This window comes from Macrosteles quadrilineatus, unplaced genomic scaffold (assembly GCF_028750875.1).
Source record: "Macrosteles quadrilineatus isolate MER2022 unplaced genomic scaffold, UCM_ALF_1.0 Scaffold_7__1_contigs__length_78375512, whole genome shotgun sequence".
NCBI lineage: Eukaryota > Metazoa > Arthropoda > Insecta > Hemiptera > Cicadellidae > Macrosteles > Macrosteles quadrilineatus.
In genome coordinates this window covers 483,499-507,655 of record NW_026542600.1, presented here as the reverse complement: position 1 = coordinate 507,655, position 24,157 = coordinate 483,499, and the positions used below count along the sequence as shown (strand labels likewise).

At 36.1% G+C, this 24,157-nt stretch overlaps 2 protein-coding genes across 4 annotated transcripts in view; both read right to left on the bottom strand.

Annotated features, from left to right (window-relative positions):
- Window positions 1–3,110: 3,110 nt before the first annotated feature.
- On the bottom strand, window positions 3,111–6,571 carry LOC128998090 (uncharacterized). The gene is made up of 3 exons (XM_054424084.1): window positions 5,857–6,571; window positions 4,942–5,302; window positions 3,111–4,770 (listed from the first exon to the last, which is right to left on the bottom strand). Exons 1-3 carry the CDS (start codon window positions 6,569–6,571, stop codon window positions 3,111–3,113), a joined length of 2,736 nt encoding a protein of 911 aa, XP_054280059.1.
- Window positions 6,572–11,945: 5,374 nt separating this feature from the next.
- The window catches only part of LOC128998761 (transcription factor EC-like), a 90,564-nt gene continuing 78,352 nt past the window's right edge, over window positions 11,946–24,157 (bottom strand). For 2 of the 3 annotated variants that reach the window (XM_054425099.1, XM_054425100.1), the window contains exons 4-10: window positions 18,191–18,283; window positions 16,906–17,086; window positions 16,352–16,427; window positions 15,235–15,270; window positions 13,922–14,078; window positions 13,455–13,574; window positions 11,946–12,563 (exon numbers count right to left, since the gene is read on the bottom strand). In XM_054425099.1, the coding sequence (XP_054281074.1) occupies window positions 12,372–12,563; window positions 13,455–13,574; window positions 13,922–14,078; window positions 15,235–15,270; window positions 16,352–16,427; window positions 16,906–17,086; window positions 18,191–18,283 (855 nt within the window). In that variant the 3' untranslated portion in view covers window positions 11,946–12,371. The remainder of the gene's footprint in view (window positions 12,564–13,454; window positions 13,575–13,921; window positions 14,079–15,234; window positions 15,271–16,351; window positions 16,428–16,905; window positions 17,087–18,190; window positions 18,284–24,157) is intronic. The other variant, XM_054425102.1, reaches the window with a different exon arrangement.

The following is a 24,157-nucleotide window of genomic DNA, read 5'->3' as shown; positions in this document are numbered from 1 at the left end:
ACTGAAAAACATAGTTAGCTGTGGACTTTGGTATTTTTTAAATGCCAAAATCTCGCTCTTAAGTATCCACCATACGATATACAATAAAGGGCACACAAGTCTGCTGAGGACGTAACAAGATATTGTACTCTGCGAGAGCAGTAAAAATTTAATAGGCAACAATTTGATTATACAAAAAGGCAGGCTAATACTAAACAAATCCAAATGGCTACAAACAAATTTAAGGCAGCTTGGGATTTTGTAATTAGGACTAGTAAGGTCAGCGCAAGAAGTGCCCAGCGAGTCCAGTCCTGATGTCTTCAAACAGTTCATTTTTGGAGAAGTGGATCGGATTGTTAATCCTACATACCTATTATTGTATAGTAATTACTATACATTAGTTGATAGTAATTACTATCTGAACTTTGGGGAAGCATTTAATGCAAACAATCAGTTCACCAAATGGAGACATGTTAGTCTATCTCATCTATTGACGGTCATCAAATCTTTTAAGAACTCACTTAGCCCAGATGTCTATGGAATTAAATGTAATTGTGCTCAATATATTGCAGATGATAGCCTTGCCTACTCCCTTTAATACTTTTCAATAAAATGGCGACCATACAAAGTAGTATTTTAAGTCAAGTATGAATGGAGATGAGTGGTGCAATCTTGTAGTCTTCTTAGTGACTAAGAACTTTTCGGTGGTAATTAAGTTAATGTCTTTTTTAAACAAGGGGCGTTTTATCGTGTCCTCAAGGCTGCTCGACCTCAAGATATTCAATAGGCTTCCAGCTGTAATAAAATGCCTGGATGACATTAGTTTCAAGGCCAAAATTCATTCCTGGCTCGTTGGTAGAACCTATTGCTCATTGAAGGGAGTACTTAGATCACATTAGCTTAGGCTGCACAAAAAAATACTAGCCTAACTTGTTAAAATAGCGAGCCCCTTCTAGTCCAAAGTCAAAATAAATGTAAAACATTCAGTGGTCTTGGTTAGTCCTACATGTAGAGCATCTAACAGAGTCCGGTACGGTACCGTAGGTGTATAGCTCTGGGGAGTGTGTATTTTTGACAGGGACTTTCTCCCTAATCATTGTTATTTCACCTATTTTTAGGATAAGACACTCCAAAACCACGTACAGCCCCTGTTTTTGGTGCCAATTTTACATCCCTTAGGAGGCATTTCCCCCCATTGCAACTGAAACAGGGGGGGTCATAGGGGGACGGTGATGGTTCAATTGAATTCCTCGCCCCAAAAATAGAGGGTGTAAGTTACAAGGTTTGGAATGTCTTAGGCTACCCAAAAAATAGGTGAAATGCAACAATTAGGGAGAAAAGTCCTGTCAAAAATTCCCACTCCCCAGAGCCAACTTACACCTAGCGTACCCAGAGAAATGTATTAACTTATGTTTAAATAAGTTAACTTAGGTCTAGCAAGTTATAGCCTATATATGCTGTAACTACACAGTGCTTCCAGAGGTGTGCGCCAGAACCTAATGGTAACCACAGCACACCTGACAGTAACTTTAAAAATTCAGTAGGGTAGGCGGCTGCACTTTACTTGACGTCCTACACTCATTCGATTGTTTTTTTCGTTTCGATATTTTCATTTGATATATCGTTTGGTTAGTTAGGTTAGGTTAACCTTACCTAACTAACCAAACGATATATCGAATGAAGCAATCGATTAATCGATATATCGATCGATATTTTCTTGGAATGAGTGTAGGACGTCAAGTAAAGTGCAGCCGGGTAGGCTTAAGGTTAGCTAACTTAGTATCTAACTTAACTTAGTTCTTACAATTATAATGAAGCCTAATTTCCAATTAAGAAAAAATAGTCTGTTATGACCAACCTACCGTAGCTCTTATTTTACTTTAAAATAATGTTAGGATATGTTTAGGTGTAAATAGTTATTTTAGGTGTCTAAGCCTACAGTAATTGTAATCATAAAAATTTAATGGTGGGATTCTTTTTAAATCCTGGTTAGGCCGTCTAAATTTAACTTAAATTTTTAAGACAATAATAGGTTTTTTACATACCTCAGTCAAATAACTTAGTCTTTCCAATAAATGATATAGCACAACAGCTTACATGTTTTGTTGCGAAGACAACATTTTCAAAGCTTGCAACTCGTCAAAAACGCATTTAAAACATGGACACGAACACAGAAAACATTAATACGGTACGAATACACGATAGCGCTATCATAAGTTACTTAATACTGATTTGGTCCGGCGCGGCGTGGGGTTGGTAGCAGACTCCTGTAAGCTGTTGTGCTATATCATTTATTGGACTATTTGACTGAGGTATGTAAAAAACCTATTATTGTCTTAACAATATAGTCCAGGGGCCGAAAACATGAATTTTCTTAAATTTTTATCTCTTATCACTTCTGAAAAATTGCACAACAGCATGTTGCTGTAAGTAATCAAAGTCTGCTTTAATTAGGCTTATAACCTTAACCCTATCTGTTAACTTTTATGAATGTGATGTTCCAAAAACATGGTTAGACCTAGACCTAGGCTTAGTTAGTTTGTAACAAGTAAGTTATTATTATTATTATTTATTACACACCAACGGCAAACACCATTTTACATTAAGTAGTTACAAAAAATATTATAAAGATATAATAATTAACAGAGGAGTAACAATGCATAAAAAAATATAACAATGTATAAAAAATATAACAATAACAAAACATAACAATGAATATATCAATAACAAGAATACAAACAAAATAGATCACAAATATTAACATGGGAAAAAATCAACAACAAAGGAATAACAACAACAATGCTTTTATGGTGTACCCTCGAGGATGCTGTCAGCCGCAGAACGCCGAACCACCCCCAAGGAGGCAGTTAAAAGGTCCACAGAGCTGCTTACCACATTCCCGAGGCGCATGATCCGGGGAATGGGACTAGATCTGGCGTAGTTGGTCCCAGTATGGTCCAGTTCAAATACACGCTGATGTCTCGTGATCCTCGAAGGAACATGGAAGTTTATCCTTTCCAGCAAGAAGGGGCAGTTGACTTGGTTATTTATCAGATTGTAGAGAAAGGTCACATCAGCCACTCGTCTTCTGTTTTCAAGACTCGGAATGTCATAGATATTAGAGAGCTCATCTACCCGGACGTCACGAAAGTCAAGTCCAGCACGACATCCCAGGAACCTGATGAAGCGTCTTTGTACCGACTGAAGATGGTAATATGGCCAAGATGGTATGGTGACCAAACCAAGGAAGCATACTCGAGAAGCTGCAGGATGAGAGACTTGTATAGGATAATACAGGCATGGTTGCTCAAACCGTGTCTAGCAGAGCGGAATACCAAACCGAGCATACGAGAGGCCCTGGTGCAGATTTGGTTTATGTGGGGTCCAAACTCGAATGAGGAGTCAATTAGAACACCAAGATCCTTGATGGTATTGCATCTCTCAACCCGGTTGCCATCAAGAGAGTAGTCAGCTAACACTGTATTTAATTTCCTGCTGAACGTGATCAATTTGGTTTTTGTGGGATTCACAGCCATGTCATTGGAGAGGCACCAGCCAAATACGTCATCGAGGGCGTCCTGCAAGGACTGGCAGTCATGATGTGATGCAACTTCGACGAGTAGCTTAATGTCATCCGCAAATAGAAGAAATGGGACTTTGATGACCTTCTTAATGTCATTAATAAAGATGGAAAACAAGAACGGTCCAAGATGAGACCCCTGAGGAACACCAGAACTTGCAGCGAAGAAAGAAGAGACTTCAGAACCAAGGCGTACAGCAAGCCGTCGATTGGTAAGGTAGCTCTTAAACCATTGTAGAATCATTCCAGTGAACCCATAGCCTTGGAGCTTTGCAAGCAGATGACTATGATTTATCTTGTCAAAGGCTTTACTAAAGTCAATGTAAATGGCGTCAACTTGATTTCTTCGACCAAAGGCTTCCAACACCAAACACTGGAGAGATAAAAGATTCGTCACAGTGGAGCGACCAGAGGTAAAGCCATGCTGCTCATCAATTATGATATGTTTAAATAAAGGCTGTATGATGTCTAAAATAAGCCCTTCAAAAATTTTACTGAGGACGGACTGGATTACTATGGGCCTGTAATTTGTAACATCGCAACGATCACCGGATTTGAAGATTGGAACCACATAACCATATTTCAGTGTGGAGGGAAAAGTGCCTGTAGACAAACTAAGGTTAAATAGGAAATGGAGCTGATGTACCAGCTCAGAGTGGCAGAATTTGAGTACTCCAGGCGTGATGTTGTCAGGTCCACTACCCTTGGTGGGGTCCAAGTGAAGAAGCTTCTTATTGATATCTTCTAGAGAGATAGCACAATCTGAGATGGTGAATGGAGTATCAAATGAAGGTACTGGCAGCACATCAAGGGACGCATGAGAGTAGACGGACGAGAAATATTCGGCAAACAGTTCACACATCTCATGTGGGTGGGAAACCTCAGTTGGACCATGTTTAAGGGAGCAGGGCATGGAAGATGTTCGATTGAGATTCTTCACAAAACTCCAGAAGATCTTGACATTAGTGGAAATGGTAGTATTAACATGGTTGACGTAGCTCAAACGACAATCCCTGGATACAGCCCTGCATCGGTCCCGAATGACGCTAAAGTTGTGGTAGTCAATCAAGTTGAGAGATATCTTATATTTCTTGTGAAGCGTCTTCTTCAGAATAACAAGTTCCCTAAGCTCTTTGGAGAACCATTTTGGAAAGACGGAGGGACTGACAGACTTCCAAGGAGAGTGAGATTTGATGAGTTCGCTGAGTTGACTGCAAAAAGTGGAAAATTGAAGATTGACATCGCTGCAATCATAGTCGAGCTGAATGGCTCCGTCCTGGAGGTCAATTTTAACCTATTCAATGTCACATCTTCGAATGTTCCTGATGAAAGTAGGGTGCTTTGGGCGCTCGATCGATGGTTCAATATCTGCAGAAACACACAAGCTAGGATGGCAGGGTTCTTGGGCAAGGAGGGGGTCATTAGCATGTGACACGGTAAAGACGTCGGATGACCCAAAGATCAAGTCCAGCTGAACTCCTCTATCATTTACCACATCACTGATCTGATTGACACCAAGATGTGCAGCCAAGTCCAAAATGATATTGACCGGTGGAGTAGCAGTTGACAGTTCGGGGTGAATCCAGTTGAAGCCTGGTTGATTGAAGTCACCAGCAATCAGTATGTGGTCATAGTTGTGGTAGACTGACAACACTTCCACTAGTGACTCAGCAAACAGAGAGTAGAGTCTTGTTTGAGCTTGAGGAGGGATATAGGCTGCACAGACAACTATCTTGCAGCTGGCTGTAAGTTTAACAAGAACACATAGTGCCTCCACTGGTAAATCGGGCTGTACGATTTCGGATGAAAAAATAGTCTTGTGGACGGCAATCAAAACAACCCCACCATCCTGCTTGCTACTAGTTTGGGGCGAACGATCCTTTCGGTAAACAACGTATCCATCAAAGCCAAGCTCTGAAGAAGTAATAGTGGGATTCAAGTTTGTTTCGGTAAATATAATAATTTTATGCATGGAGATAGGGACAAGGGCATGCAAAGACGAGAGTTTGGAACGAATCCCATTAACATTTTCATACAAGAAGGAAAAGTGTTCAATGCCGTTGGTGCTTAGTCGTTTTTTGACTGGACAATTTTTGGGATTCCATTACTATATTTAATGGTGAGATTTTCTTCACCAGACTCAGTTCGACGGGACAGCTCAGCTCTAAGTTTTTTTAGATGCTCAACCTCATTATTAGTTCGGTCGCGGCTAATAGAAGTTTTGGAGAAATTATCTCCAAGCCCTTTTAGAAAATCCTTAGTAGCAACCTTGGTGATCACACGAACAGAAGCCTCACCGCCAACAATAACTTTGATTGGACGGGGTTTGCCTCTTGACCCCTTCCCAACACGAAAGAACTTGAAGGAGTTCACATTTAAACTTGGTTCAATTGCCGTGAAAATGACTTTCAGGTGTTCCTTATCATCCATCATTCTGTCCTCGGCCGTACTCTTTGTGCTCTCACACAACCCAAAGACCATAACATTTTTGGCCCGGAGATTTCTTTCATTAATTTCTTCAATGGTGGAGGCAAGACAGGAATCTGAAGAGGAGTGGCTTTCAAGCTTGGCTAATCGTTCGCCATGTGTATCTACCGTTGTGGAGGCTCTAGCCAGGTTCTGGGATATGGAATCCACTTTATTTTCGACAGAAGTCACCCGTGGTTCCAAACTTGATAAGGAGCTCGACACAGCAGACACCTCCGCTCTAATTTCCGCCACATCTTTAGAAATGTCATCAATTTTGTTCACTTTACCAAGCAGCTCATCGAGCTTAGATATGACGGAAGTCATTTGCACGGAAAGTTGAGATATAGGGGTGCTGGAAAAAGAGACACAGTCCATACGGGAACACGACCATTTAATATTGCCATCGTTGCCCAAGCGGTTGTATTCAGTTTTATTCATTCTTATGCATTCACGGTGAAACCATCGTTTGCAATCCCCGTCACACTCCAGTCCGTCTTCAGAGTCAAGGACTGCTTTAACACAAACAGGGCAGGTGACAGACATGATAACGCCGTTGATATTACCTGCAAGTTTATCACTGAATTGCTTTCAGCAATCGTGTAACGGTACCAAAAATGATTGGAAAATCAAAATGAACTATCTTAAAAAAGAGATTATTAATTTAGGCCTAGATTTATTCTAGTTCATTCAGACACTGGATTATTGAAACCGGAAAAGAAGAAAGCTATGCCGTACGCCGGAACTGATGATTTTTTTGTTTGTTTACTATTTTTTTTCATCATCACTCTATTCACCTCGGTCCTGACCTGACTCCTGAACCCAATCCGATTACTTAACTTTGGTTTGGTTGGGACTGTGATATGAAAGGAAAGTGAATTGAACCATAGATTAAACATACTCCTCAATGTTTAATCTATGATTGAACTTTTTCTGATCGACTTCGATCGACTTAACGTGACTAAACGCCTAGACGATTTATTTTTTATTATATAGAAACAAAAACTTAATGTTTATTCCCATGTCAAACAAAACTAGTCAAATTATTATGTGATAGAGTGGGGGGCGGAAGCAAAGCCCCACTAGAAAAAAAAAAAAACAGGCCATGCTGCAGGACCCATGACGTCACACTAGTGGATAGATTTCATTGATAAATTCATTGCCACCGCCATTCCCATATGTTTTAGGTAAATAAACAAGCTGGCTGTTTGTAAGATTTTAATGGTAAGAGTTTAGTACAACTATCCACCACTGTGACGTAGTGTTGCGCTGCCGCTGCCCGTGCTGCAGCATGGCCTTTTTTCTAGTGGGACCGAGTCACAGAGAGTAAAAAGTTAAGCGTTTGATTGGATGTGTTTGCCTTTGCCAACGATATACAAATACAACACCACAACGTCAGTCAACAACACCACAGCTCTCCCGTCGTCCGGTTCCGGTTTGCTTCCCCCACCACCGCATGGCAATGGCGCTGTCGAATGTCGAGATGACACCTTGCATCTTGTTTACCCTCAACGATCAATCAATCAATCAATTATTTAAGATGAGGACTATTCAATCATTATTCAAGTTTAGATTTGTTTGCATCAAAACAGTTGGCCATTAACAGGATGTCCATCAACCGGGAAAATCGGGAACTATGTGTGATTTTTTCTAACCATGGAAAACCCGGGAATTATGTGTGAATTTCGTATTATACCGGGGACTTTCAATTTGCCGCAATCGCGCATTAAGATGACGTTTCCGTGACTGCGGGAGACAACGATGACGTTTCAGTGAACGCGGGAGCAGACGATGATGTTTTCGTGACCACGGGTGAGACGGTACGTTTCCGTGACCGCGGGAGACGATGATGATGTCCAAACTCCAAATGGCCGTGGGATTTTTTTGTGATTTTGCCGCAATCGCGCATGACGAAGTTGGCATTTCCGTGACCGCAGGAGACAACTATGACGTTTCCGTGACCGCGAGTGATGACGAAGACGTTTCCGTGACCGCGGGTGACGACAATGACGTTTCCGTGACCGCGAGTGATGAAGAAGACGTTTCCGTGACCGCGAGTGACGAAGATGACGTTTCCGTGACCGCGGGAAACGACGATGATGTCCAAAAACTCTTGCTTGATGATGATGACCGTGGGAAATTATATAAATTAAGCTACGATCGAGGAAGTTGATGATAGCTTTACTGTGATCGCGGAAGATAATGATTCATAATCACGATAATGACAAGTTCGCGGAGGAACTTGCCTGATTACATTTTTACTAAAATATGTCCATAAATAAAACATATTTATCCCCATTTTAAATAACATTAGATTTTACGAGTGCTTAGGTTTGCTGCTACGGGGAAGGTAAAAAGTATTTTCTGACCATACGTCAATAGTATAGGATGAAACAAATAAATTTTCCAGACTTTATCAATATATATCCATAAACAAGTAAACTAAACAGTTTTCATTTTCTCCATAAGAATAACATGGGAATTTTAAATTACACTATTTTTGAATTTTCTCCGTGACAGGCATACAACAGCGCTTCAATATACTAAATTATTTATTTTTTTAAGCTCTACAAAATGGTTAAAAATAAATTGCAAAATGTTTTGTTTTTAGGGTCAAAAATGGGAAAACCCCATTTCCCCCCCATAAAAGCCCCTATAAACCCCCGTTCTCATGGTCCGATTATGCTGATTCGCGAACTTGTTTGAATAAATGTAGGTTTACTCGTTTGTACCAAAATTTCATCAAAATCGGATCATTTTTGCTCGAGTTATCACGCTAACGGACACACATATATACATATAAATTTGAACGGATTGTGTTTTTGGCCTCTAGGGACCTCAAGACAAAAAATTTAATCGGTCCCAGGTCCAGGTCTTACCATGAGTACTGCGGTACATAATAGCTTATTCCCTATAGGGAAATTCGATAATATTCCCTATAGGGAAATTCGATAATATTCCCTATAGGGAAATTCGCTAAAAAGAAATTCCAGTTATAAGGAGTGAGTTAAGCTGATGCTTGGCATTCCCTACAAAACTCTATCTTTACCAGGTAGAGAAATTTTAGGCGAAGAGCTCTAAGCCAGATTTTGTAATAGACGTTTTGAGAGGAAGTGAAGGGTTAGTTTGTATTGAGTAATCTTCATTCGATCGACAGATGTAGAAGCCTCTCCAAACGTCTACATATGGACTGAAGTTAATTCTGTGCAAAAGATAAGCTCCTTCTTCATTTCAAAAACCTAAATTGCCTCAACATGAACAGTTTTAACCCTAGCAGTGGCCAAACGTCACTGGGGTTTTCTTCTACAGGGTGAATAAAAAGTCAAGACCCCCCTCTAATATTTTTCCAAGTAAATATACAGAGATATCCTTTTGGTGGTCGAGCAATCTTAGCAGGAAGTTTCATTTTATCATTTTGAAATTTTTGATTGTCCCCCCAAAAGGGGGGATTTGGGGGGCAACTCAAATTTTTTAAATGTAAACCCCCTTCAAGTGACACCTCATTTTGAAGTGTTTACAAAAACTTAAAGAATGGTGAAAACTAGAGGTCGCTATCTCTTCTCTATCCAAAATGGTAGCCCGTCAAATGTTGTGGAAAATCAATGGTAAAATTGTTAATATTGGCTGCAATTTTGGATAGAGAAGAGATAGCGAGCTCTGGTTTTCACCATTCTTTAAGTTTTTGTAAACACTTCAAAATGAGGTGTCACTTGATAGGGGTTTCTATTGAAACATTTTTAGTTGTCCCCCGAATCCCCCCTTTTGGGGGACACTCAAACATTTTAAATGCAAACCCCCTTCAATTGACGCCTCATTTTGAAGTGTTTACAAAAACTTAAAGAATGGTGAAAACCAGAGCTCGCTATCTCTTCTCTATCCAAAATAGCAGCCAATATTAACAATTTTACCATTGATTTTCCACAACATTTGACGGGCTACCATTTTGTATAGAGAAGAGATAGCGACCTCTAGTTTTCACCATTCTTTAAGTTTTTGTAAACACTTCAAAATGAGGTGTCACTTGAAGGGGGTTTACATTAAAAAAAAATGAGTTGCCCCCCAAATCCCCCCTTTTGGGGGGACACTCAAAAATTTCAAAATGATAAAATGAAACTTCCTGCTAAGAATTGCTCGACCACCAAAAGGATATCTCTGTATATTTACTTGGAAAAATATTAGAGGGGGGGGTCTTGACTTTTTATTCACCCTGTATAATTTATTACAGCACCAACCCAATTACAATAAGTTTATGGAAAAGGAACGTTGCTTCAGTTTTAGTGAATTTCCCTATAGGAAAGTAGCTATTACCGTAGGTAGCACGGTAAGACCCAGGCCCGGGACGGATATACTTTTTCATTTTTATGTCCCTAGAAGCCAAAAACACTATTCGTTCAAATTGTTATATATTTATATATGAAATAATTACTATTCCCTAAATACAATTTTTTTACATCACAAATCAAATTCACCTTGGAATCATGTTGTCACAGTCTCCAGTATTTGTGACAACATGAAAGAAAAAAACACAGTTTATTTATAAGTGAAAAAAGATTGTATGAGTCCAGTCCTTGTTGAACAGAGTGATTAATAACCATGCCGCTCCATATACGTCCGTGAACCCGAAAACTTGAGTAATTTCTTTCCGATTTTGATTAAATTTGGCTTGAAGGTGTAGGGCGAGATAAACTCGAATGAGTTCACAAACCAGCAAGATCGGGCTGTATGAACACTGTAAGCTATATGTCACAAAGTTAAGGGCGTTTTATGGGGTAAAAATTAGGTTTTCTAATTTTTGACCCTCAAAACATAAAATTTTTCAATTTCTCTTTTCACCATTTCAAAGAGCTTAAAAAATAAATAATTTAGTATATTGGAGTGCTTTTGTGTGGTTATTGGTTACGGATAAAATTGAATAAATTGTAAATTTAAAATTTGCATGTTATTCTTATGGAGAATAAGTAAACTGTTGTAGTTATGGATATATTTTTATCAAACTTGAAAACTTCATTTATTCTATACTAAGCTATTCATGTTTTACTAAAAACATATTTTATTACCCTCCCTGTGGCAGCAAACCTAGGTACTTGTTAAACATAATGTTATTTAAATAGATTTAATTTAAAATCCAATACTGGTAAATTGAAATTCGCTTAGTCTGCAGATTTGCTGTGGCAGGGGTATTTAAACAAATTTTTGCTCAATTTAAATTTTTAAATAATTGTAAAAACTAAAAAGTGCCTCTTTTGGACTAATCTTTCTATTTTATCTAATTGGGCCAATGATGTTGTGTTATAAATCTGATTAAATTCATTACCTACATGATTTATTCAAAGCTTTTTTTAAGGGTCAACTATGGAAACTATAAAGAAGGTTTCCATTTGACTCCACTACTAGATGTGCCAATTGCACACTTATAAATCAGATGACGATTGCCCCACTTCTGAACAGAAATTTAATTCAGTATGTTGTTTCCATACGAAAACAAATGTCTAAGTTTTGAGTCTTAAGACCGCACCTCCCAACTAGCGGGATTTTGATTTACAGCACATATTTACAGCTTGAATATTGCATCAATGGACAGCACGATAATATTTCTGTTGTGTCGGCTGTATAGTCACGGAGGAGGCGAAAATATCTGTACTTGAAAGTTCAAACAGGCACGTGCTCAGAGGCGTCAGACCTAAACGTCCCTTTCTTTCTGAATAGCCCTCGTATAATGAGTTAAATGTACTGTTTCATGAATGATAGTTTATTTCATGACTTTTCACCTAAACTTAACTTGCAAAGTCTGAACTCTCATTGACTTGTATACTTTCAAAACCCCGTAAACAAAGGTGATGTGATGTAGGTAGATTTTCTATAGGTTTAACCATTAAAATACCTGAAGAAATACAGATTGAAGGTTATGATAGAGAGCTAATGAGAAAATATAGAACAGTTTTATTCTGAGAATGTATTTGATTTCCTATATTATGTACTACTATATACATGCTTACACAACTTACAAATTCTAATACATACAACTAGAAAAAACTTTTCAATACACTTTTGGTGTTTTATCAATTTTGAATGGAATGATTCCTAAGCCGATCGCAGTTTTCATCTGATAAATAGTGAATAAAATGTCAAAACTCAACATACAATAAAATAAATAAACAAAATAAGTGACCAGTAACAACAATGATCAGCGATCATCAAAAACAATCTAATCAGTTACAAAAACATAACAGTACAAATTTTTTAGTCCAACCTTTATCACCGTTTGCAACAACAATACTCTGATAAAAAAAAATAGACTATTAAACGATAACAGTAATTTACAAGACCAACGAAGGAAACACGGAGGTCACAGTCCGATATCCATGTCGTCTAAGTGGGCCAGATGGGAAGTGTCAGGTGGCGGCGACGGAGACGGAGGTAGGTGGTGGGGGGAAGACAACATCGGATCTCCTGTCACTGGATGATCATCATCCATGAGATCATCACTGAGACTCAGAGGAGAACCCTCTCCGATGCTAGCACTCTCCACACTGGTCATCTGTAACACACATCATAATGTTAAAACTGCTTCAGCACTTAGTTGCGAAACAGGGGTTGTATAGAAGCTCCCTATTGCACACTGAGTATTCAAAATGTTCTCAAAATGATGTGGACGATTGGATGCTGACTGACAACAATGATAATACAATTTTCACTGATCAGCAAATCGAGACATCGTTTTGAGAGAGATAGACAACACTGCTCAAGACGGAGGTGAAGGTAAACCAGACAAAGTAGCGAGCAGAGAGTATCCCATTCTGCCTTTCATCTAGCGGTACACTACGTAGAACAACAGTCCACCGTGACCATAGCTGATACCTTGATCCTAAAACGCTGGCGCAGTTACGCTTCAGAAGGGAGGTATTCTTCTCTTTGACAAAGGGTTATTTGATTGTATCCTGATTTGGGTTTCAGATTAAGCAGATTGCTGTGGTTTGAGTGCCACGACAGTTCGTTGCTGTCTACTGTTCTATATACTATGGGTTAGCTTGTGTGGGTACTTACTGGTGAGTTAAGCATGGGAGCGTGTTTAGCGTAGCTGTTGAGGGCATTGCTGTGGTTTGAGTGCCACGACAGTTTGTTGCTGTCTACTGTTCTATATACTATGGTATGGCTTGTGTGGGTACTTACTAGTGGGTTGAGCATGGGAGCGTGTTTAGCGTAGCTGTTGAGGGCATTGCTGTGGTTTGAGTGCCACGACAGTTTGTTGCTGTCTACTGTCTACTGTTCTATATACTATGGTATGGCTTGTGTTGGTACTTACTGGTGGGTTGAGCATGGGAGCGTGTTTAGCGTAGCTGTTGAGGGCATTGCTGTGGTTTGAGTGCCACGACAGTTTGTTGCTGTCTACTGTTCTATATACTATGGGTTAGCTTGTGTTGGTACTTACTGGTGGGTTGAGCATGGGAGCGTGTTTAGCGTAGCTGTTGAGGGCATTGCTGTGGTTTGAGTGCCACGACAGTTCGTTGCTCTCTAGACTGTTCACTTTGGCCAAATGTTGCTCTAGTTGCTGTAAAACCAAGATGAGTTTTAACTAAATTACACAGTTAGGTGGGTGGTATTCTTTATAAGTATAAATGACAACAGTCAAAACAAAAACAGTTTCAGAACCATTCTCTCCTTCAATTTAAGCCAACCTCAATGTCTACACGACTGCGGGAGAGGTTTTGAATTTTGCTCCTATCACGGCTTCTGCCTTCTTTAATTACAATTCTTATTACTGTGGTTATAAGTTTTTTTTTTTTATTATTTCTAGGCAATTTGAGAATATTTGGACTTCTACGGTACATGGTTTCATGAATCTACTGTAAATGGTTTCATGATATATTTTTTTAACAACTGTACATATAGACTTACCTGAACTTTAAGAATCAAAGCTCTGTTTTGTGAGGCGAGTTCTTCACCAACTTTTCGTGTTTTTTGTAGGTCATTCTGTAGTGTTTTTATATAAGCTACTGACATTTTCAAAATCGTCCCTTTGTTCTGTCTCACATCTCGTACGATCTCAAAATGTCTGCAACAGTAATAAAACATTCAAAGCCAATTGCAGTAGAAATTGTTGATATAGTTACATTTTCAGTATTTGCATTGTTAATATTGATTCTGAGTCTACTTCATAAATCTGTAACAATCCTAAAAGGCTACCTCCAATTTGTACAATTATAATACCTAAACTTTTTATTACTTTCCAATTTAAAAATCCGTCAATTGTGGAATATTAACTCACAGAATGTACTGAGAAAGCCCTCATTAGCAGATTAGAAAAATGTCATACACTCAAATTATGAATGGTCCACTAAACCCTACAGAAAAAATATAGTTGAGTGCATGAAAACTATTCTAATTTTATATTAACTATTTTAGCCTTTTCCTGTTAAAAGGTTAACCCATCAAATTTTAATCTGTAATATTTAATAGATTTTGAAATCCTCAGGAATACTGGCTAGATGTATACTTTTTTAGATGTATACTTTTATAATTAATACAACAATCAGGGCAGCGACTTATGATTTAAAACCTGGCCAAAATAAACGCACACGATAAGTTTTAGGTTGGAAGTGCCAAATTAGTTCATTTTCCTAACTAGATATTACAGTGCAGCTTGGTTATATGGCCTTGGTTGTTATGTAAGTCTCGCCAAATATGTGGGTTTTAGTATTGTTAACATACGATTTAACATTTGTGAAATCCCAAACCTCATGATATCAAGAAAATTCTATGGAAGGTTTCAATCTACTCACAGTATGAAGATCACTGACAAGACAAATCAGTAAATTTTTGGTTATTCACTTTATTGATACCTTTAAAAGTATTAATTTTTTCCATGCATATATATTACATCGTTAATTTTCTTGAATTTGAGTGTAACTTTGATGTAGCATACTAGCATCATTATTTCCCTGGTCTTTAAACCATTGAATAACACTATAGTGTTATATATTCAATGTTATAAACAAGCTGCACTGTAGTATAAAAATACCCCCTTGAAGTGTGTGGTTTATCATTGACATAGTACATTCAATAATAAAAATAATGATAAAAAATCTATGATAAAACATAAAAATAATAGAGCTATTAGTGGGTAGCCCAGGAATTTAGAAATGATTTGGAAATCATTTACTTTTTAATCCACTCATTTTTCACAGTAATTATGAATGATAAATACTTACTTTCCATTTAAATCTCCCACAAAGTCATCAAAGAATCTAAAGGCAACAGAAAATAAGTGAATAAACTTCATGTCCAGTGGAATACAAGTAAGCCCTTTTATTAACACCCCCATTTTGTAAACTGTTAACATTTCAACTCAAAACACACAAACAATAATAAACAGTTTTAGATTGTTTGAACACTCCTGTACAATTCCAACCGTTACTTGAATTGGTTAAAGATTGACCTGATTATTTCATTTTTTAATTAAGATAAAGTAAACATTTTTATAGTTTATTTCCAATCATCAAATGCAATTTGGCCAGGTTTTGAATCCTTAGGTTAAATTTATGATTATTTGTAAATAAGGTTTACTACATTTATCTATTGAAACAATCTCAACCCAATTTACATTCACATAAAATAATTAGAGCTAATAAACTAACAAAACAAAACATAATGGAACACAACAAAATCACAATCAAAACACAATATTCAGGGACTTAACTTACAGGAAGATTAACATTGGACAGATTAATGTTACAATTGTTGTATCTAAGTATCACCAGTGAAAACAGATCATTGAAAACAGCAAACTAAGAAAGGTGAGAGTAATAAAAACACAGGTCTAAAGGTACAGTTTCGTCAAAAAGTAGATAAAACTGCGGCTCGTATGACTAAATAGGCAACAATATATGATTGTATTAATCTGATATAAAGCATTTACTCTTGTTACAAGAAGAATGCTTCATATGCAACATAATACAACAAAGAGAGTAAAGCAGAACTCACACTTCAAGATGTGTGTAAAAGGATTTCACATAGCACGATGATAACAGAGCAAACGAGCTAAAGATGTTGTCTTTCAGTCTGATAAAATTCTTAGCATACCTGATAACTATACTTCTCCTCTCAGTGAAACACTTGGAAAAAACTTTATATAACATACAGTAAGCAAAGAGAGAAGACAATTTAAAATGTCCATATAGAGAATATAATTTAAACATAGTTAATCATATGGAAAGAAGCTCATGAAAACATTTGATATCTTCAAGGATTAGAATTCACTAGAAAAAAATAAGTACCATGCAATAGAGAACTTTTTATTAGTTTATGGTCTGAATATATTATACTCACGGGTCATTGCTTTTTGGTAAGAGAGTACTCAGTTCTTTTATTCTGTCGTTAATGTTAAACCTTCTTCTTCTTTCAACTGGAATAAAAATGTTCTGTTTTAAATAATTTGTATTGATTATGTTTAAAATAAGTTTAATAGTGGTCAATTGTAATAGCACATCCAAAAATGTATATTATTAGAGATGTTTGCCATCTTCCATTTTCATCTTAAACTGCAACCTAATCAGTATGGAAACCTTTGGTTGATTTTCAAAGAATTGTCTAACAGCTGAGCACTTTACATTATATTGTCTATATCTTAGATAGAAGAATTCAAAGAGTTTTTGATCTTAAACTACATGGATAAAATATGTAGGAAAACCTGGAAAACTTGACAGGTCGATTGGTGACCAAGTTGAAATACTACAAATCTTATCGTGTATTTATAAATATATAAATCAATAATTAGCTCTTTACAGCAACTCAATTAGAAAAACACAACAAAACCACATAACTAACTGTTGCTTTTAGCATTATAAAATCCCTTAGCGTTAAAATACACTACCTATACGTACTCATATTATGATTGTCTTTCTTTTGGCGGTCTTTAACAGCCTGAAGATCTGCTTCTGAGTACAGATGTTCGGGCTTGATCTGGGATAGGTCCGCGGGACATGATAGACTAGTCTTGTTGCCACTGGTCGAGCCCGCACTACCCAGGGCTATCAAGTGCTCTAGGAACATTTCTGAATTGCCCTGCAAAAAGAGTATTGTATAAGAATCGTTTGTCTTGGTACAAGGTATCATGGCAAACAAATGTGGGTAGAGCTACTGAATTGTTACTGTACAGCCAGTGGAGATCTGGCTTGAAATATCCAAAACTGCTGACTCTCTGGGGGTGATACTGGACAACTGACTAAATTGGGAAGATCAAATTTTAAATAATTGGAAGGCTTGCTGGCTTACAATCTCTTTATCCTCAGACGGATAAGAGACTATGGCAGTCTTCCCTTGTCCGAATTTATGTGTTTTGGCCTGATAAAACAACACATCAGGAGAATGTCTTAGTAAGATTTTTACCGGCAAAAAGATTCATGAGAACAATCCTTGGCAAGTCCCCTCAGGCCAGATGTAAATATTCTTTCAAACAGCTTGAACTTTTTACAGTTGCTTCACTATTCATTTTTAAATCGGTTTGTCACACGAAAAATATCAAAACATCAAACCTATCTCCACAAACCACAGCTACAATACTTGAAAAAAAGGCAACCATGCAGTTCAACATTGGGGCAAAGCTATTTCAGGCCAGAAAAATTACAACAAATTCAAAATGTAATACAGAATTCAGAGAGTATTTGGTGAGGTAAAGTTTCTTCTTCTTAACCTCCGTCTATAATGCAAAATATCCATCAACAAATATGATACTGAGTAGTATCATTGCAAACGCAACATTGTGAAAGAATGCAACACGTCATAACATCAAAATAAATATATACATAAAACACAAACATTACATAAAACTAACAATGATAGTGCTATCATGACTCAACTCTGTGTATTTGTTTTGACATGTTTCACGCTTTGATAATGTTGCGTTTGCAACGAAGCTAGTCAGCATCATGATGTTAATTTTGGACAAAAGCCGGAAGTTAGAATAAACTAATTTTTCAATAAATTAGTATTTGAAACCATCAGCAGCTTTAGTCGATTAATTAAAAATATGTTTATCATTGTATCAAATATCTATCAGTATTATAGAATTAGTTTCCTGTGTTTAACATTTTCAAACATGTGTCAGATAAAGTAATATTTGGAAGTGAATATTGTATTTTTATAAAATGATAGTTACATAAAACTTACATCAATATCTGAAGGCAGGTTGAGAGACTGAGCAGTTTTTACATTTTCTGAACCAAGACTGCCGAAGTTGAGTTCATCAAGCAAGTCTTCTGCCTGCAACAAAATAAATACCTTAAAACACTAACTTATAAAAATATTAATAGTTTCAGTAACTAAAGTGATCAAGTTAAAACCTTTTTATCAAACTCAGTTACCAACGCATTACATAAATACAAATAATCTTCTGCCAAACACTTGAAAAACTCCGGATTTGTACCCAACAAGTAAAATTAGAATTTAAAATTACCTTCTCTATAGGCTGAGCGCTCTTAAGAATTTGTTCTATGGACAAAAATGACCGAAACCAAAAGTAGTGGTTCAGTGATACTCAATAGGGCAAATTAGTCGGCTGTTAAAGAGGCACTAATTGTATGAAGCAAGCGGAGTTGTGGGTTATGAGATACAAGTCATGGGCTTGCATTGTGGCCTTGCTATTATAAATCATCAGGAAGATGTTGCAAGCAAAATCTGTTTGAAGCTCACTTGTGAAACACTGCAACTTTGGGAACTTCAATCAACAATGTGTGAAGAGACAATTCAAGTGGTGAAATATTTGAAAAATTGTTATTTCCTGTGGAAAATGTGGCTAAAATCTCTAAGCGTTTTCAACATAACACCTGTGTGGATTAGTGAATCATAATTTGAAATTAGGTACAAAATTATTGATAATGTATATCCAACTTGAATAGATGTATAATTCAAATGTGTGCATTGAAACAAAAAGCAGTCCTACAAATTCTACTCTAAGAGCATCTAAAAATGTCTTTCTGTATACCTTATGTTGAAAAGTCAATGAAATCTAAAAAGTCAGTTTTGGTATTCAGTAATTTGGGTACAACAGTCAAAATAATCTGTATCTGTGAAAACACACTTCGAGGATTAAAAACGCACATATATAAGTGTGTAGTTTCAACTAGAAGACATTCTATGGAGGGAAAGATGAAAATTCATATATTTTGCAGTAAAAGCCAGTAAAGATAATTCTTGGTGGTAAATGGAGGATTGTAAAAGTGTGAAGATAATGTTATCAAGTTCTCTCAGCCAGTGTAGGGTCTTACATGTAGCCTAGATCTTCTTGTCACTCTCACTGAGGACAAAATGTGGCTCATGAGAAAATACAGTTTGTAACTTTGTCTCTCACAGACAAGCTTGAGAGATAAATATTGCCACACACTCAGAGTTGCCATAATAAGACTACTCTGGTCTTGAACCACTGTGTGTTCATGATAAGATCAATAGGTCTGAGACCACTGTATTTTTTTTGGGTTCTCAGAAGTCAAAGACAATGTTAATTTGGTTTTAGCGAATTTCCCATACAGGAAACTATTACCGTAGGTTACATGGTAATACCTAGTCATGGGACCGATTTGCTTTTGGTATGGATGTACCAAGGGGTCAAAATACAATCGGTTTTCAAATTCATATATACAATACATATACAGAGTGTTTGGTAGTCAGTGTCAAATATTTTAAGGCATTATTATGCACGCAAATTGCTATAAAAATACGCAATTTGGATAGTTATATCTCACTCTAACTTCCGGCAACAGCCATTTTTAGATTTTTCCAAATTTCTTGACATTGCCTGATAAAATCTCATATTTCTCAACTTTTAACCTACATAATGATATTTTCAATTGCATTTTTAGAATTTTCATTAAATTTTCTAACAGGAACCGTATAATATGGTACAGCTTAACCCATTCAAAAGTTTGTGAATTTGACTTAAATAACAAATTTTGAAAAATCTATAAAAAGGGTGCTACAACTCGCTTAAGAAAATTTGTTATCAAGTCATGTTAAAAACTGTCAAATAGTATAAAAAACATCTCCACATTTTAAGCTTTAAAATGATATACAATATGTGTCATGTAATGTCAGCCTAAGGGGAGAAATATTGCAATAAACATTAAACATAAACATAGATATGTCTATAATCCTTTTTATCTATGGTTCTAATTAAACCTAATAATATTTAGGTAGGGTATAAGTCTGACAATTTAGGAACTATTTTATAGAAAGAAAAACTATTTAATATTAATTAGGTATATACTAAACTATTTTACTTAAATAGAATTATAGACAAACGGAAATTCGATTAGTATGCAGGTTTGCTGCAACGGGGTATTTTTACTCTTGTTTTGATTAAAGTTACATTTCTCATGATTGTTGTTGTACTTTTTTGCTGGGTGTTTTGTAGTAAATTTGTTGTGTTTTAGATACTTTTTCACCAGAGGCAGGATCGGATTTCAGATCCAAAAGTTTATAAACCATTTATACTAATCGTGATATAAAATGTTCACAATCATCCCTAGAGCAACATAACCGTGTAGTGACCTCGCCTAGAAGTGCAGAGTGCAGAGCTGAGCGTGCCGATCAGGGCATTTGCAAGACACGCCGGTTATCTCTGCTATAAGAGTAATCTGTACATGGCCGTTAAGTCTCGAGTTTTGATGAATAGAGAAGTAAACAGTCCATGAACACCACATTAACCGTAATTACAGCAATTGTTCTGTTGGTAAAATCTAACTGCTATCGCGTTAAGTATTATTTTTCGCTATTTCGTTTAATTTTATAAGTATTGATTTGAGCTGGTACCTTATACAATCTCAGACTTCCCGTGATATTCTTATATAATTATATAATAAATTGACGTACTCCCTTATATATTTGGTGGTATATATTGTTGTAGGGGTTGCTGGTGGGGTTTTGTTTTTTTAATACCAACCCCTATTTGGGGACGGGTGATGAAATATATCATGTTAAAAAGTGTGTGGCATTACTATGGTCACGTGTACTGAAGGTTATTTGAAAATTTACAGCCATGAACAAATAAAAGTGATGGAATGTTTCCAGTTAAATTAACTAAAATTTCTTGTTATAACTTTTTTTTATTGTCATATAAAAGTCTGATTTAAGGCGATAATTTTCTTTTTAAAATGATGTAGGCCTACTACTTGATAGGGGTTGCTATTTAAAATTTGTAAGTTACCCCCAGCAATCCATTAAGCGTGGGGGGTGAATTTCAAAACACCACCAAAAAGTACTTTACATTACCCTAGTAACGTGTATCAAAGCTCGTTTAAATACATGTAGCCGTTCAAAAATTAACCAGGGGTGAGTATTACGGGACATCCGGTATTATACCAACTATTATACATATAATTGTTCTCTGGTACAATGTCGTACAAAGTGCAAAACGCTCTCTGTACGATCTATCATAAAATAAAAGTATGAAAATACAAATATGAAACGCAAGAAAACAGGCTTTACAATTTACAATACAATAATGTTCCGTTTATGAATAAATATCAATATCAATCTCCTTTAAAACCGTGGACATAATTGTTTCCCGTCATACTGCTGCAAAATCAGCTGTTTTCAATACATACTTTACGGGGCTAAAGAGTCGTTATAAACTCGTATTTGCGTTTATCATCGTGTAATATTATAAACCTATATTTTACTCAATATATACAACTTTTACAACATTTAGACACATGCATATATAATTAGTTTCATAAATTAATACCTATAAATAAATGGTGGTGTTGGCGGAGGAGTAATACTTATTCCACATATAAAGTATAAAGCCCTAGTGGTGAAATGAAAAATATGCTATTTTAGTAGGCCTATGCTGCAGCAAAAACGGTTAATACATGCGTTGTGGAAATAAAGAAGTGCCCTAGGGCGAAAAATAATCAGCTGGAGTCGAGGACATCAGGTGTACTTGTTTGAAATTCACTGACATTGAAATTTGTTTGCTATCATTTGATTGTATGAAATGTCTCGAGCGATCTTTTTAACGTATCTAGTTGAAATGCCTCTTTAAACCTTAATATTTTACTTTACTACTTTACTACTACTACTACTTTTACTACTTACTACTACTTTTAGTTAGTCTTGTTATAAGAATAATATGTCCTAAGTTACTTAGAACGTTATAGAATATTTACTAATTAACCAATTTTAAAGACTGTAATGGACATGTGCAGGGGGGGGGGCGGAGGACACGTACTACACACGTTAGGACAGGAGCTAGGAGGACATTGTGTTTAACATAAAGTTTAATCCTCCCTAGGACAGGAGACAGAACAACGCAGGGATCTTGATCTATTGCAAACTCGGACAACGGAATAGAAATTAATAGTACTCTGTAAACTGTACTTAATAACTTACTTCAAATGGTAGATTAAAAAATAATATGTTTGAATGCAGTACCCATCCAAACTCGTTATATTTCTTTTATCATGTAGTTGAAATTTGTTGTATGAAGTATACAATAATCATATGCGGAAGGAAATAGTCCTGATTGATAAAAATAATATTTAATCGTTATCAAAATGTTTTCACCATAGTCACGTTGTGTTTCACTTCAACATAAAAATTTACATGTTATCGACATTTAGACAAATTTGACAAAATTAGATTTATTTTGTTGGCGGAGGAATATGTGTTTCTAAATAACGGTAACAGATGTTTGTCTACCTAAAATCAGTAAACTTATAGTATAGTTAACAAAATACTGTACATCACACGGGCCAGAAATGTAGCCTATTTAGCCTCGCTGGCTACAATCAGTTCATATTCAAACTCGTCTTCGCTTTGTTTATTGAATGAGCTCGTCTAGAAAAGAATCACCTCAGGCCCTAATAATGAACTATCATGTTAGTTACTATGTTTTAAAACAAACAAAAAATCTTCTTACAAGCAGAAAAGATGCCACGTGATCTTAACAGATGCTTGGCAACAATAAATTAATATAATCAGCTGATTGGAAAATTATTACAATTGGCGTTTTAAAACAATAAAGAAAACTCATGTATTGAAATTTATTATGTAACAAACACTTGTGAAAGAGGTTAGAATTAAATTCAGATTTTTGGTTTAGCCGTTTTGCGAGGTAATTTCTCTAAAGATTAAAATATGGCTTATGGTATGAAGGTATAACAATGGATTACTGTATTTGGAGTAAATTTAAGAGTTCATTATTGAACGAATTACAAAATAATTTGCAAAAACGCATTCGTTACGATTTTAAAACACAAATGGAAAACTACTCTCGGGGATTTTTATAAAATCTGTTTGAATGGAGCTAAAAAATACATACAGTAAATCCAAATTTGGAGAGTATATAGGAATGAATGACACCATGTTTAATACAAACATGGTAACTGTACCATGTTTTAGATAAATCTAACACATACAGCAAATATTATTGATTTATACACCATTATAACTTTGTATAAGCACAACCAGTTTTTGTATTAACTCCATACCTAATTTGTCTTGTTAATGTGACATGTAGGGTATGAATGGGCAGCTTGGGAGAATACAATGGGTAAATAACATGTTTAAGTACATAATTAGTAAACCTATCTCTATGAAACCGCGGACTTATCTTAAATTAGGTCAGCATTCCAGATTTCAGTAATATTAGTGCTCGTTGGCTACTTCTTTAATTAGGGGATTATGTAAGCATGGCGTGATTTAATTTTGATGTCAATATTTTACTTCTTAACCCCAATATAAAAATATAGTAAAAAAATACCACCGAATGTTTCCTTAAACATGAAGTATAAAACATATTTTGACTACATGACTCCTAACAGGAATACTTGCGAAGTATTTTAGCGTAGTAAAATAGACTGCATAGTTGCAGTAGAATATACAGGGTGATTGATATAAGTGTGCCAGCCGTTTTATTCAATATAAAAAAAGTTAAATAATAAGTGCCTTGGATTTTTTATTAAAAAAATTGTAGTAAAGTAAAAAAAAAATTTAGCCGCCATTTTTCTAATATGGCCGCCAACTTTGATTTTTCTTATGGAACACCCTGTATTTTATGATGTATTCTGGTAGAAAATGTAATTTTAAGACGATTTTATTCTTGTGATTTGTTTCATAAACCTAACCGTTTCAAAGATA